General features: G+C 36.2%; 2 protein-coding genes across 4 annotated transcripts; one reads left to right on the top strand and one right to left on the bottom strand.

The window, feature by feature from the left end:
* The first annotated feature begins 3,357 nt into the window (after positions 1-3,357).
* On the top strand, positions 3,358-5,420 carry LOC113289126. Its single transcript, XM_026538305.1, has 2 exons — positions 3,358-4,585; positions 4,704-5,420. The coding sequence occupies exons 1-2, from the start codon at positions 3,631-3,633 to the stop codon at positions 5,183-5,185; spliced, it is 1,437 nt and encodes a 478-aa protein (XP_026394090.1). The 5' UTR covers positions 3,358-3,630; the 3' UTR covers positions 5,186-5,420.
* Positions 5,421-6,550: 1,130 nt separating this feature from the next.
* LOC113289127 lies at positions 6,551-10,390 on the bottom strand. 3 transcript variants are annotated; one of them, XM_026538307.1, is made up of 11 exons: positions 9,972-10,390; positions 9,769-9,831; positions 8,574-8,658; positions 8,396-8,476; positions 8,061-8,139; positions 7,788-7,836; positions 7,465-7,574; positions 7,303-7,372; positions 7,072-7,154; positions 6,930-6,965; positions 6,551-6,786 (listed from the first exon to the last, which is right to left on the bottom strand). In XM_026538307.1, the coding sequence occupies exons 1-11, from the start codon at positions 10,359-10,361 to the stop codon at positions 6,783-6,785; spliced, it is 1,050 nt and encodes a 349-aa protein (XP_026394092.1). In that variant the 5' UTR covers positions 10,362-10,390; the 3' UTR covers positions 6,551-6,782. The 3 variants fall into 3 exon arrangements, with proteins under 3 accessions (XP_026394092.1, XP_026394094.1, XP_026394091.1); XM_026538309.1 differs by having other exon boundaries at positions 6,551-6,965; positions 8,061-8,136; XM_026538306.1 differs by having other exon boundaries at positions 6,551-6,965.
* Between the last annotated feature and the right edge of the window lie 3,723 nt (positions 10,391-14,113).

Raw genomic sequence — 14,113 nt, forward strand, 5'->3', positions numbered from 1 at the left:
TTTAATGATTTAAAATCATCCCGATTTTTCTCAATATCTTTTTGTAAGTAAGCAATTGCTCACAAATAGATTATGAGGGTGGTTCAATAACCTCTTGCGATACGTTAACTAAGTCTTTCTTTAGTTTTTTCTCTCGCTTAACTCTACTTTGACTCATGTCTTATAGGTTGGATCGCACCAAACACAGATTGTTAGATTTTTTCGTGTTTGCCTGCTCTGATACCAATTGAAAAGAAGGGGGTACCCAAATATACCTCAATCTAAAACTTTTCCACCTATAAGTCCTCTTACCGAAAGTGATTGTCTATGGACTGAGTCGAGACAATACAATGACGGTTCACACTTCATGTGATCGTCCATAGATACGAGATCGAGACAATACGACAACAAGATAACTTGTGTGATTGACTATGAATACAAGATCGAGACAATACAACAACGAAGGTGTGATTACTTGATAATAGGTTCGGACTTAACCAAACTCTATAAGATTGCTATCAAGTAATTACAAAATTAACGTTTGTGTAATTTACTTTAAATTATAATAAGAACAATTATAATTACGGAAAATAAAAGTAAATGACGTTCCAAGATTCAAATAAAGAACAAGCCCTGCGGTTCACGAACCGCTGTACGAACTGTCCTAGTTTATATTCTAGTATATGCTTAAAGACTTATTTTCGTAATATGTTTAGCATTACTAGAACTCTCTTAAATACTTATAAGACTAAATTGATCACTTAAAAACTTATGTGTATATCATGATTAAATTCTTAGGTGTATTTAAATGAACTTAAAATAACTTATAGTTCTTTGGCTAACTTGCCAAATGAACAGTCATTATACACGTTTTCGTAACCAAACCTATGTGTGTACTCTTATATTGTATTTTGAAGACCTAAGGTGCTTTACTTGATTCTCAAGTTATCTTAGCTTGAATTCTAAGCTAACCGTAGACTTTGAAAACTATAAATAGAGATGCTCTTCCAACTGAGAAAATAAATCCCTGACACTTTGCGTCTTAGTTGATTTTAGAATTGTTCTCTATTGACCTAGGTTTTCCCTGTGGAACATTATTAGGTCTATGATGAAAAAACTTCGCTTTGGGGATTCGTGAAGCCAGGTTCGACTGTCTTTACCTTGATAATTCATGAATCATGATCTTTCTTTTCTGTTATCGAGATTTTCGTAATCTTTTTCAGGAAAGATAGATAGTAATTGAAAAGTTCTCTTCGTCTCAGACTTTGTGATTCCTCAAGATACATATCTAAATACTGATCTTAGTTGATCTTTTAAAGATTATTCTTGAGAGGTGTCTAAGAATGTAGGTTGCTCTTCGGGAACCGTAAGTTTCGGATTTGTGAGGTTCTCTAGCTTTATCTATTGCAAACAAATTTCTACACCTTGATCTTTAATCTGAACGGAAATCAAATAGGCTTATATATTAGAGGAAGATTGAGATCAAAAGTCTTCACTTCAGCTAATGCAACTCTTAGGCTGTAAAGGACGTCAGTTAAGGAAATCAAGTGCGTAGAACCTTGCGAGGTTCAAGATACAATTATGATAGTTACAACTTAATGAATCCCAATCAGGAATTACATCACAAGTTTATATCTGTTTCTCTTATAATCAATATGTAAATGGAGACAAGTCCGTGAACCTGATTATACCGTGAGAGTACTTGGAAAATTCCAAAGATCAATATCCAAGATCAATCAAGTCGTATCCAACAATAGAACGGGAAGGCTTAATACAGTGTGGTGTTCAATCTGGACGAGATCCCGAGGTAGAGATGGCTAACGGGTGGGCCGGGATTAGCTTGTTACGGGTCACGCGGGTTACAGGTTAACATGGGCCCAAGCTTGCGGGCCGTTATTCTTCACGGGTGGTCATTACTTCAACCCTAACTTGTAACGGGTAAAGCATACAGGCTTGTGGGTTAGCTTGTATAATCAATATCAAAATTTAAAACTTGATTAACTTAATTTGTGACAAATTATAAGGATCAAAATTGTAAAATAATACGAATTAGCAATAATTTTACACTAATTTTGCATTATAAAAGGAACACTAGTCATTAGTACTTCATCAATTCATGATCATCTTCAACAAAGAAAAATAACCTTCGAGACCACACAACTGTAATACAGTTGTGTGTACTTTGTATCACCAAGTCCAACAATAAAGATATTAATAATAAGCTAATAACTAAACAACGGGTTGGGAAATGAAATACCTAATATAGCCTAATAAGATGCCTAGTGGCGGTTAACGGGTTGAACTGCGGGTTTTACAGGACAATCCAGACCAACCCGTTTTTCGTCAAGCCATCATTTTTCCAACTCTAATCCAGCTAGTTTAAACAACCAACTAAGCCGATCTAGGTTTTTATGGTCCGAATATGGGCCACCAAAATTTACATAGGGAAAAAACCCTAGTATTAGGGGTCACAAAGACAATTCTAGGATCACATGGAAAATTTACAGTCACCGACTCAAATTAAGAGTTACAAAGCATGTTTTGGGTCACGAAAGCAAATCTTCATCCATATCACATATTTTGGGTCATAAAACAGATTCGAGTAACCACTTAACAGATTCAAATTGGTGGGGTCATATTTCTGAGATTTGTTATTTTGGATAATGATAAAATTGATTCCCTTTTTTCTAGTGGTTTAGGAAATTTTATTTAAAGATAAAAATTTAAAGTATAATTAAAAAGATGACATGGAGGTCATTCCCAAGGTCTAGATATTTCTTTAAGACCTTCGTATTTATTTTGGCACCCTTCCTATTATCTTATGTGTCATAAAAAAATAAATTTTTCATCCTCTATTGGAGATGCTCTAAGTTACCGTGGAAGATTTTTATGAATAACCATGCATCAATTATGTTGGTAGATTTTTCCTAAAATTACGTATATTTTTGGTCAAATCCCAAACTCTATGTCATAAGGTAGACTTTTGAACTAGTATGCAAATTTTGTGTCTGCTTAAACCAAGATCACAATTGTAGATTTTGACTGATGTTAGAATTTTCTGAGTAGCCTAATACACACGCTTTCCACTGCATTAGTAAACAAAGATTTTTATGGTAGAAACCAAAATAGTACCCCCTTGTTAACTGTGGAGGTGTTTTTAAGGAACCGAAACCAATGAATTGATTGATACTTACACGAACCAAATCAAACGTTTTATTTTAAGAAATCGAAGTGGGTGTCGGTTCTCATTAACTTAATTAATTATCAAGATAAACAGAATCATCCAATTAAATATCAAATCTCTTGTTTTACATTTTCTCCACCTTTTTTAATACTTTTCTCCAACTTTTCCTTCTTTTTCCTTAATATAAAACTTCATCTCCTGTACTGAATACCAACCTTTTTCATCTCTATTTACTCCTCTTCTCAGTTCTTACCATTCTTCTTCTTCCTACTTTTCTTGAACAAGTCTTTTGCTGAATATTAGTAGCCCACTATTTACTCAGCCGTCCTTTCCTGATCGCCAATCTCCCATTTCTTCTCTTATTCAACTTCTTCCTCTTCTTTCCCAAAAAAATGGCGTGAAGGAATTTCATTTGATTGGTAGAGACAGAGATTAGAACCCCCAGAAAAAAACTAAAGACTAAAGAGATGGAAAACTGGAAGAAAATTGCAGTGGTTTTGCCAATTCTTGTTCTAATAGTACTTGTGATTGTTTTTCTCAGAAGATTATATTTATCCAGAAGACGTCTGGATTCTATAGAAACATCAAGACGAACAGTTCAGTCTGGGATTTCGAAGCTTCATCTGCAATATGATTCAACAAATGAAAAGAAAAGAAGAACAAATTATTATGTTTTTAGACGTGGTGGGTTGTCAGTAAAACCTCTGTTTAGTTGGTCAGATTATCCATCACTTGTTACAGAAGCAGTTGAATATGGTTGGTCAAGGTTTGCATTTACAGGCTATATGCAATCATTATCTTCTTCAACGTCGACGGCACGATCGGTTTTACTAGGTCTGTGTTCATCTGGTGATTATTTTCATGGAAGCAGAGAAAGTGAAGCGGAAATTAGTTGGGAAATCTGCAATGGATCAGTAGATTTCATGCAGAAAATCAAACTTAATTCAGGGGTTAGTATTAATAAGAAAGGTATAATTAGTTCATCTCCTCTTCCTTCAGGTGCTTCTTCTGTTATTAAAACTGCACTTCCATTACCAGGACCATCTCTAGGGAACTATTCATTTGCTCAGGAAGCTTATTTTGAGATTACAATCTTATCAATGAATGAAGCTGATGATAATGATGTGAATTTTAAGGGGAGTAAAAAAGGAGATCAAGGTGAGAAAACTAAGCTAATGCAAGAAACAGAAGGTGGGAGCCCGAGTGGCCGGTCGGATTCATTAACGCATATTACAATTACTAGTAGCATTGACAGTAAAAGGATTGAAGAATTGAGAGCTATTGGAAGCAAGGAAGAAACTAAAGAGGAAGGTATAATGATGTCATTGGGGCTTGCAGTTGGTGGAACCCTTCCTTCTAAACTACCTGGTAGCTATCCTGGATCAATTGGACTCAATTCTAATGGTTCTGTTTACCTTGAAGGTTAGTTGTTCTTAGTAATCACCTAAGGTTTCCAGTCTTTTCTATTACTGAATATGCTACAATTTTTACTGTTTTTGAGGTTTGGGTACTGAAATGCCTTTGTTATGTCTAAAATCAGGAACCTATCTTATGTTTGAAAGTCACAAAGCAAAATGGGGTACTAAAGGCAAGGTAATTGGTTGTGGATTCAATCCAGATGAGAAGAAAGTGTATTTCACAGTGGACTCAGAATTGGTACATGTTATACATTGCAAATCTGAAGAATTTGGAGGTCCACTTTTTCCGACTCTGGCAGCGAATGTTAAAGCTACAGTTTTGGTTAATTTCGGGCAAGCCGAGTTCAGGTATGAACCAGCAAATGCTGAACGGACTCCAAACCCATGCTTCATTGGAGCTCTGGGGCTTGGAAATGAAGATAGCCAAGAGCTTTTCTCTCTCGGAAGAATCAATTCACAGACCTACAACCACTACCACTACAACGAAAGCTACCACAGCGACAATGTATCACTGTCCATTGGAGGAGAAACTGACACGGATGATTTTTATGATATAAGCTTGGAGCAGAGTAAACACACTGGCATACATAAAAGCGAAGTTTAACTAACTTGAACTCACAGTATTAGCACATACAATGAGATCAGTATCATACAGTCGTAACAGTTTCAATTCATAGTCATGAATGGATGAAAATGTATAAAAAGGAAGGGAAATCGTAGCTAGGTATACATGCACATTTTTGCCGGTGTATTTCCAGTGTCTGTATCATGTATGATCTGTGTATATATATTTTTGTTACTGAGACAACAACAAGTAGCACAGCTTAATCTTTTCTGCAGTTGCGAGCAGGATGCAGTGTGTATAATGTAATTTCCAGTTAAGCCTTTCTTTCAAGCCAAACTTGGCAGTAAATAAACAGGTGAAGATTTCATCTAAACTCCAGACGAGGATCTGTTTGTTGCTTTGGTTTGTTTTTTGTGAAAGAAATGCAGAAAGGTACATATTAGTCGGTAGCATTAACATTGTCCAGCTGGAGATGGATTTCACACGCCAAAAGATTTGGAGGGACATCCAACTAAATAAATCTCCGGACCCCTGTCATATCACCTACTAAACTCGGCAACAGCATCAACAGCCTGGTTGCCAACCGTACTGACATATTTACGAACCCAACTGGAAATGTTATCCAAAAGATGTTTACCATCATTACTGTACTAAAGATATCTTACCTAAATTTACTATGATTAGACCGAGATAGCATTCACCATCCCCTGCCAGTTTCAACATACACCTTGTCCATCTTTTATCTTGCCACCAGCTTGTCAGACCTGATCCAACCTCCTGACTTTGGAGCTTGTAGCTTTTGCTGCAACATATCCCTGCATCATCCTGAATTGTTATTCCAATGTATCTGCATCAGTTTATGATGTGAGATCACCATGAAATTTTATGTTATGGAATGGCTTTATGCATCTTGAGTTCTTGCAAGCTTTATAATGCAACTACACTTCCAGGTATACCACACGATGATGAGTTGTTGAAATTCAGTGCTGTTATTATGGTCAATCCAAGCAAGAATCAATCTTGATGTCAGGAGCTAAGGCAGACCAAAATACCGTGTGAAGATGCAGTCCATTAGAAGGTCGGTAGATGTTTCTGCAAGGCATTCACTCTGGGCAGGTGTGATCGTGTGATACTAGCTCCTGGCCAAGACTAGATCTGCTTTATCAAATTATTGGGATGAGTTCATCTTATCATTCGTAAGCTTGACAATCCTGCACAGTTCATTAGATTGCCCTGTAGTTTAAGCTTTAAACCTCGTAAAATCAGTAGAAAAATAAAGGCAAGTGAATGAATGAACTTAAGTTGATGACTACTTTTATGATCAATGAAAAGGGTGCAAATTATATTACATCACCCCAATAGTGACCGCAAAGTACATGGACACAAATTGAACAAAAAACCATATGCAAGGAATCAAACACTATATATAAAGATTTGTCAACCAACATCAATATGGAATAACTCTTCAGAAAATAAAAATAGCAAACATAAAGGGATTAATAGCACAACTTTCCCTCTACATTTATAAAGCGGCTTATGCTATTACAGTTACTATGCAAAGAGTAGTCACAGGTGCAGTAAATGTGTCCCGTCCACTTGCACGACTATCAGAGCACCTGGTTCTCCACTGATTCCACTATGTTTTCCTACTCGATCCCTCTACATTTATAAAGCGGCTTATGCTATTACAGTTACTATGCAAAGAGTAGTCACAGGTGCAGTAAATGTATCCCGTCCACTTGCACGACTATCAGAGCACCTGGTTCTCCACTGATTCCACTATGTTTTCCTACGCAATCCCATTCTTGATTTTGCATACCTGTATTATTTCTTTAAGGGAAAGCAATGGAGAAATATATTCCTGCCAGAAGAAGAGCATAACAAGTAGCAAAAATAGTTAACTCCAGAGAATATCAAAAGGATACTCTAAACGCATTCCTTCGCCAACGAATGAATACAGTACTGTGTCTTGTAACTTATTTAAGGCAGATGTTGAGCATGCAATGTCCTGCAGCATAATTCACAGCTTATTAGTGGAATGCAAAGCTAGCATAACGAGTTAAGACTGAAGTGTAAAAATGGCTCATTTATCTCAGGGTATTGCTGACTACAAGAAGCAGCATCCTACTTGACAAGAAAAAATAAAATAGATGTACCTGAAAGTCAACAAATGCAACTGGAGCCCCGTTCTTGTTTTGCATCTTTAATTTCAAAAACCCAGAGCATCTAACCATGACAGTGATGTAACATGTATAGTAAGTCCCTTAGCCTAGTTCGCAAAACACAAAGTAAAATGATAAAACGGTGTTCTACAATACCTTGAAAAGACATGATTTAGCTCTTGCTCTGAACAAGTTGGGCCTAGATTCGCAACGAAAAGTGTTGGACATGGAGTGCCATTCTTAGGACCGTGAAATCCTCCAGAGTTCTGTAAACGCAGTAACATTGTCACTAATACAGACTCACCAGAGATACAGTGATGTACTAATTATTCAGCAAATAATCACTAGAAACAACTGAGCAGGCATATTAACCCAATTAAGTATTTTGAGCAGAACTGTTGTAGGTTAGTATAAAGATTTTACTTTACTTCAAAGGGTTTTACTTCAAAGAGCAATTGAATAGGAGGAGAAAGACTCACCAAATTCTCAGAATTTGCATCATTGCCAGCTCCATCATCGAACCCATGCCTAGAAATATAGTTACAAGAGATTGTCAAAAGAAGTAGAAATTACAACAGTTCGCCAGTATCATAATCCACTTCATGGAAAAGGGGCATTAGTTGGGTGTTACAAAAGACCAACGTCTTACCGGCTAGGATTTGGAAGGATACAGTACACAATGAATCAGTAATCATATATATTATCTGATAAAGTAACAGCAAGCAAATTTGTGCATAAGTAGTGCAAATGACCTTTGTGTAGTTGAATAACCGGTGATGTTGTAAGCAGTCTTACTCATTCCAGGCATGTGAATATTGCCTCCATGACCTGCTAGTGTCCAAGCGTGCGAAAAATGTGCAATGTGAGCTTCTAGGTAGGAAGTGGTCTCCTTATGACTACGTACCGGATCACATTACCAGTATACAAAATTACACAGACGCATACAGAGACTAAGGTTGCTGAAACAATTGAAAGCAATATACTCATCTTCCCATTGAACAAAAGTGACATAAACTAAGTGCCCAACACAGAACCTTCATAATAGCACCAACTCCTAAGTCCTAAATCTCAGCAATAAAAGTCTTACCACTATCAAGGGGGCCTCTAGAAGCAGAAATTGACGAAGATCCTCTGACTTTCTTATCAGCAAAGCCAGACCTCCCATCATCTGGAATTAACAATGTCAACACATACTTCATTATTTTTAGGAGTATAGAGAACTATCATATCTAAACAGAAGACCCGTGATAGAATTGCTCCTAAACCTGTTCTTGAGCGCTTGCTCCTGGAGTTGGATTTTGCCAGATCAATGTATAAAGTTGAAGGCTGCTCAAGGTCAAACACCATTCCCTGAAGACAAGGTTTTAGCTCAATATTCACTAATACAGCAATGGTAATATAAACTGTACAAACAAAACATGCTATATACAGATTTCAGAGAATGGTCACTTTAATGGGCTTCTTCACATTAAAAACCATTTCCCTTGATATATCAATGTTGTTAGCAGATCTATAAACCTTATGAGTTACGAATGTGAAGCACCAGAATCACATGATTACAGAAATGGAACAAACCTTTCTAGTTAGCAAAAATTATCTAACTAAGGAATATTACGAATAAACAAGGACGAAACAGAACACAACAGCAAATGGATGAATTCACCGGTCACCTAGTTGGAAAAGATGCAACCGCTTCAATTTGTTTAAATTTACAAGTAATACTAAGAAGGGATGGTGATAATGAGAAGTTAAATGGGATGGAATGCGCCTACGGTTAACCTCAACCTTCTTTTAAGTGCCATGGGTCCTTTGATCCTACTAAACTTCCAATTAAACACAAACGCAGCAACCTTAAGCTTGACGTCAATTATCCCAAGCAAAAAAGAGATGCAAGAACTCTAACTAATGCTGTAAGAGTTGGCAACAGCAGCATCAAAAGCAGATTTCTTGGAATTACACTACACATTAAAATTTAAATCACAACTGGCCTTTATATATCAGGATAAACTAGATTACAGAATGGGTTAGACATGTTAACCTGTAGTCAGTGAATTACTTGGATTTCTACCACGGCCTTGATAGTAGCTACTGTAACTAGATACTGGATACCGTACCCACAAGTTTTCTAACAACGTTATATGATCTAATTCATTAAATATCATCAGGCGTGATATGAAATTGCTTATTACTCTTTACCCACTCTTTATCATTCACAAGATCAAAGTATTCAAGTGAATCAGACACTCCTTTAGCCAGGAAATAACAGTACTCAAAGACAAACAAAAATTGGGTGGAACAGCTCCATTCAAAACACTAGAATCTTGTCATTCTAATTCATTCAGACGACTTATACCCAAATTGAGCTACGGATCCATGTTTCCTCTACAAATATGACTAGTCCTAAGCTATTATACATTCGCCCACTTTCACTACATACATTAGTGCCAGTGAAGTTCTTACATTTAATGCCTGCAGAGCCGCAAGCGCAGTATTTCGATCAGCAAATGTAGCAAACCCAAATGCCTGTTACCATCAGAAAACCAAGTTTAGTACTAAGAAAATTCAATACACCCCTATATAATCTTAGGGTTGAGTAAAATTCTACATTAAATCTCAAATTATACAAGTAAATCAAAGAAAAAGGTATAAAGAATGGGTTAAACCTGGGAAGTTTTGGTTGCATCACGAAGCTTAGAGGATTGATAACCAGGGAATTCACGAAAGAGATTATAAATCTCTCTGGGTTTGACATCTTGAGGAAAACCAGCAATGAATAATGTTCTAACATCATCTTCAGAATTGTAATCAAGATAAGTAGGTGGTGGTATATAGCCACTACTGGGTCCTGGTAGATAAGAAGGAGATGAGAACGGCTGTGGTTGGTGGTGGTGGTGCTGCCAGTGAGGGAAGTGGGATTGTGGTGGTGCCGGTGGAAGAGGGTAATATGGGTAATGAGACGAAGAAGAAGAATGATTCATTGGATTGTGGTGGTGATGGGAGATCGGCGGTGGTTGTGAAGGTGGTGGTGGGTAATAGCCGGCCATATCGTCCATGTTTGAGTTTGGTGGAAGGAGGAACTGTGTGAGACGAAACCCGAAAACTCGAATTTGTAAATTCTGTGTCTATAGATGGGTGAACAACACCTTATACAGATAGGTTGAGAATCAAACGTATTGTTCACCTTACGAGATGTGCGACTCCGAGGCGCAGGGTCTGCGTAGTAACCGATGCTTATGCCTTTCCGTTTGAATTCGATTCGAGATCTAAATTTAACTCGACATACCAAAACATATCTGACTCTAAAATATTTGAGTCAGACCTAATTCATCGGCCACATATCAGACTTGGTTCAATGTTTTCAGCAACCTTCCGATTTAATAATTTTTGGATATATATAATGAGTTTTTTTTTTTTATTATTTATGGAAAAAGGGCTTTCATTAACTAGTAAATATAGTACAAAGGATTTAGAAGTTCAGATTTGTCAAAAACATTAGAAATGATGCTAGTTTTTTGAATTTTTTGATTTAAATGAGTTGACATGTGCTGAAGGTTTTTAATCCCTGCTTCCTTGGCAATGTAGTCGGCAACAAAATTGTATCTTCTAGCGACATATTTTACCTGGGCTTGAGGGAGATCCTTTAAAATTTTTCCGGCTTCCTGTAAAGTGTTTTCAGCTTCTCAAGAACAATCTTTGCTTACCTTGTTGATGTTGTCCGCCAGACTTTGCAGTCCGTGACAATAGAGACGCTTGATAATATATTATCTTTTAACCAAGTCAGTGACGGAGCCAGGACTTTTCAGTCCTGGGGTCAAAACCAAAAATCTTAACATTCACAAATTTTTTTTTTGAACCATACCTAAAATAACTGTTTAGAGTATTTACATGTGGATACAAAAACTACTCCAATTTTAGCATCAACACCTGCAGTGTATTGAAATCCAGCCTCCCGTCACTTCCTGTGAACAAAAAACAAGCTAGAGTAAGTTCAGTTTATATACCAATACATTGACACATCATTGTAGTTAACAGAAGTGCAGAATAACAATGCAAAGTATATCATTATTGCAATCTAACAATGCAGGTATATCATTATTGCAATCCAGTGAAGATGTAAAGCTTACCAATATTCAAAAATATAAAAGCTTACCGTTTTTGCAGAACTAGTTGAAGTCGTCGCGACCATCAAAGCATGAATTTAATATAAAAATATGAATTATACATAACATCTCACAATAACTGACATTCTAACCCTTTTCCAAAAAAGCATTATATAGATATATATCCACGAGAAAATCGGTATACATTTGTGATTCTATCAACTGCAAACAAAAAATTCATAGTCATCCCAAACTATGGAGCAAAAAAGTCATTTATATAAGTTAACCTGATGTTAATCTATTTTCTGTTTTCTCCATCTCAATTTATACACACAAGTACCAATCTACGACCGTCCCTTACGTGGTTTCATGATCTGAAAACGGTTCATAATAATGTCATCGAACAATGCAATTTTTTCAAATTATCTATTGGAAGGGTCTGATTGCAGAACTTGAGCACTTATATCACTTTCTTCTAATCTGTCAGTGGCAACATTTGCTTGTGAACATGCTGTATTTGGTTGAGAAGATGATGCATTCCCATCTGTAATACAATACCGTTTTGAAGGTGATAAATTTGATGATGTATCAACAAATTTTGGCTTCCTTTTGAAGCATCTCTCCATACTATGAGAAGATTTCAACTACAAGAAAATAAAAAGAAGATTTCAACTACAAGAAAATAAAAAGTACTCAAATTAACAAAAATAAGTGACTACGTTCCCTAACCAATAACTAGCATTACAAGAAAACCATTGATAAAAATGTTAATGGAATTTGAAATCTAAAATTTAAAACATATTGGATCATAATCCATGAATCTAAAGTACTGCAAGCAAACAGATCAAAAATCATTCCCAATTGAAAATTGAAGAACAAACAAGCTAGATAATTAAAAGCCCCAAACTCATCAAATGGTTTTTTTTTTTTGCAAAAAACCCAATTAAAAACAAACCCAAACTTAAATTTCCATAACAACTTGAAGATCTGATTTCAAATACCCAATCTGAAGGAAACCTAATTTGAAGTTACCCTAATCAAATCATATGAAAGAAAAGTAAAATATGAAAATTAATTTCACAACCAAAGATTAAAGATTAAAAAACATTAATTGAATTTTAATAGTTAGATTTATCTTAGATTCAATCCATTCTTCTGCCTCATCTTAGTTCTGTTCTCTGATAAGTGATATGGTCGAGTCACGAATGAACTTGTGAGGGTGATGTCGGTCGAGAGATTTTTTCCTAATAAGTTTGGCGTCCAAAAAAAAATAACTTTTCCAAATACCTTTGCCCCCACAACTACAAAATATTTCTAAAATACCCAAGGCTCTCTAACTAAATCCCAAAAAGTAGTGGGGTCTACGGCCCCCATTTGTCTCTTCACAGCTCCATCCCTGAACCAAGTAACAACTTTTACTAAGGATTTTTCTTCCGCTTGAAATGCCGACGCAGACCAATCCAAACCTGCTGATAATTGCATGAATGTCTCATGATCTACTGAATATAGGACGAAAGCATATCCCATCGTCAAATCTTCTTTCTTGAAAGAGGCATCAATAAAGATAATCCAGTTTGTGTTTAGTGTATACCATTTTTGGCTGCTTGGAATAATTTTTTGGGGAGATAAAGTCTGTTAGAGCACTGCTCAGTCAAACTCGCAAGTGTTGCTATCTCAAGCTTGTTTGTCAAGTTTAGTTGCCAAAACTATAAGTCTTGATTTATAGTCTACTTATAGCTAAGTCTCGGATTAGGATAGTAAGCATAGTTGAACATTAGACTTCACGGGCGCTCATCTATTGAAAACGAAGAACTACTAAGGGGAGCTTGTGGAACTTCATCAAAAAAAGGTCTGTGGAGACTTGAACTTATCTATCACTCAAAAGTCTATCTACTCTATCTCCTATTTGAGAAAGAAGTCGTATAGCTATATAGACTTCGATTATACACATTTGATATTTCGAGCTGAGTTCTTACATATTTCTCGAAATGTGTGTTGGTAAGCTTTCGCTTTAACCAAGTTCATCTTATATTCTTGACGAAAGTCAAAAGATGATCATGTGAAAACCACCTTGTAACATCTTACATGATTTGTGAAAGATAGTCATTTGATGTAGACTCAAAATGTTTCGTATTGATCATTATACCACTTGAAAATTGCTTTGTGTGAGACAGTTATTGTCATCTTCCAAGAATGTTTCAATGATTGAAATGAGGGTTTAGAACAATTAACCATGATTGGATTATAAGCACAGTATGCGTACTTGCATATGTGTTGATCCAAGACCGGTACAATAGTATGCATACCCGTATGCGTATTGGTTGGTCAGGTAAATTCCAGGAGCTAGAGTATGCGTACATGTACGCGTACTGGCGAATTCAGTTGAAGTCTGGGTACCATAGTATATGTAATTGTACGCGTACTGGTTTCAACTGAAGTTTGGAAGTGTACGACAATATGCGTACCCGTTTGCATACTGGCGAACACAGTCCAAGTCTGGCCACTTAGGTATGCGTACTCGTTTGCATACTTGAGTAGGTTATGTTCAAAAATAGGTTTGTTCATGAACTAATACAATTATATAATAGGAAATGCAATATTTTACAAACACTGGCTATAATGTTCATGAATTGATTCGAGTGAATCAAAATCGATTTTACTTCAATTGTGTCTTGTATACTTCTATGAGAATATAAACAATAGAA

Source organism: Papaver somniferum, chromosome 6 (genome assembly GCF_003573695.1).
Source record: "Papaver somniferum cultivar HN1 chromosome 6, ASM357369v1, whole genome shotgun sequence".
In the NCBI taxonomy this organism is placed as follows: domain Eukaryota; kingdom Viridiplantae; phylum Streptophyta; class Magnoliopsida; order Ranunculales; family Papaveraceae; genus Papaver; species Papaver somniferum.

Excerpts from the sequence above, each read along its gene's own strand:
- LOC113289127 (XM_026538307.1), bottom strand. The coding sequence starts at position 10,361 with ATGGACGATATGGCCGGCTATTACCCACCACCACCTTCACAACCACCG. Across the intron at positions 8,659-9,768 it reads CGGCTCTGCAGGCATTAAAT|GGAATGGTGTTTGACCTTGA; the intron begins GTAAGAACTTCA and ends CCTTGTCTTCAG. Across the intron at positions 7,575-7,787 it reads ATGCAAATTCTGAGAATTTG|AACTCTGGAGGATTTCACGG; the intron begins GTGAGTCTTTCT and ends CTGCGTTTACAG.
- LOC113289126 (XM_026538305.1), top strand. The coding sequence starts at position 3,631 with ATGGAAAACTGGAAGAAAATTGCAGTGGTTTTGCCAATTCTTGTTCTA. Across the intron at positions 4,586-4,703 it reads TGGTTCTGTTTACCTTGAAG|GAACCTATCTTATGTTTGAA; the intron begins GTTAGTTGTTCT and ends GTCTAAAATCAG.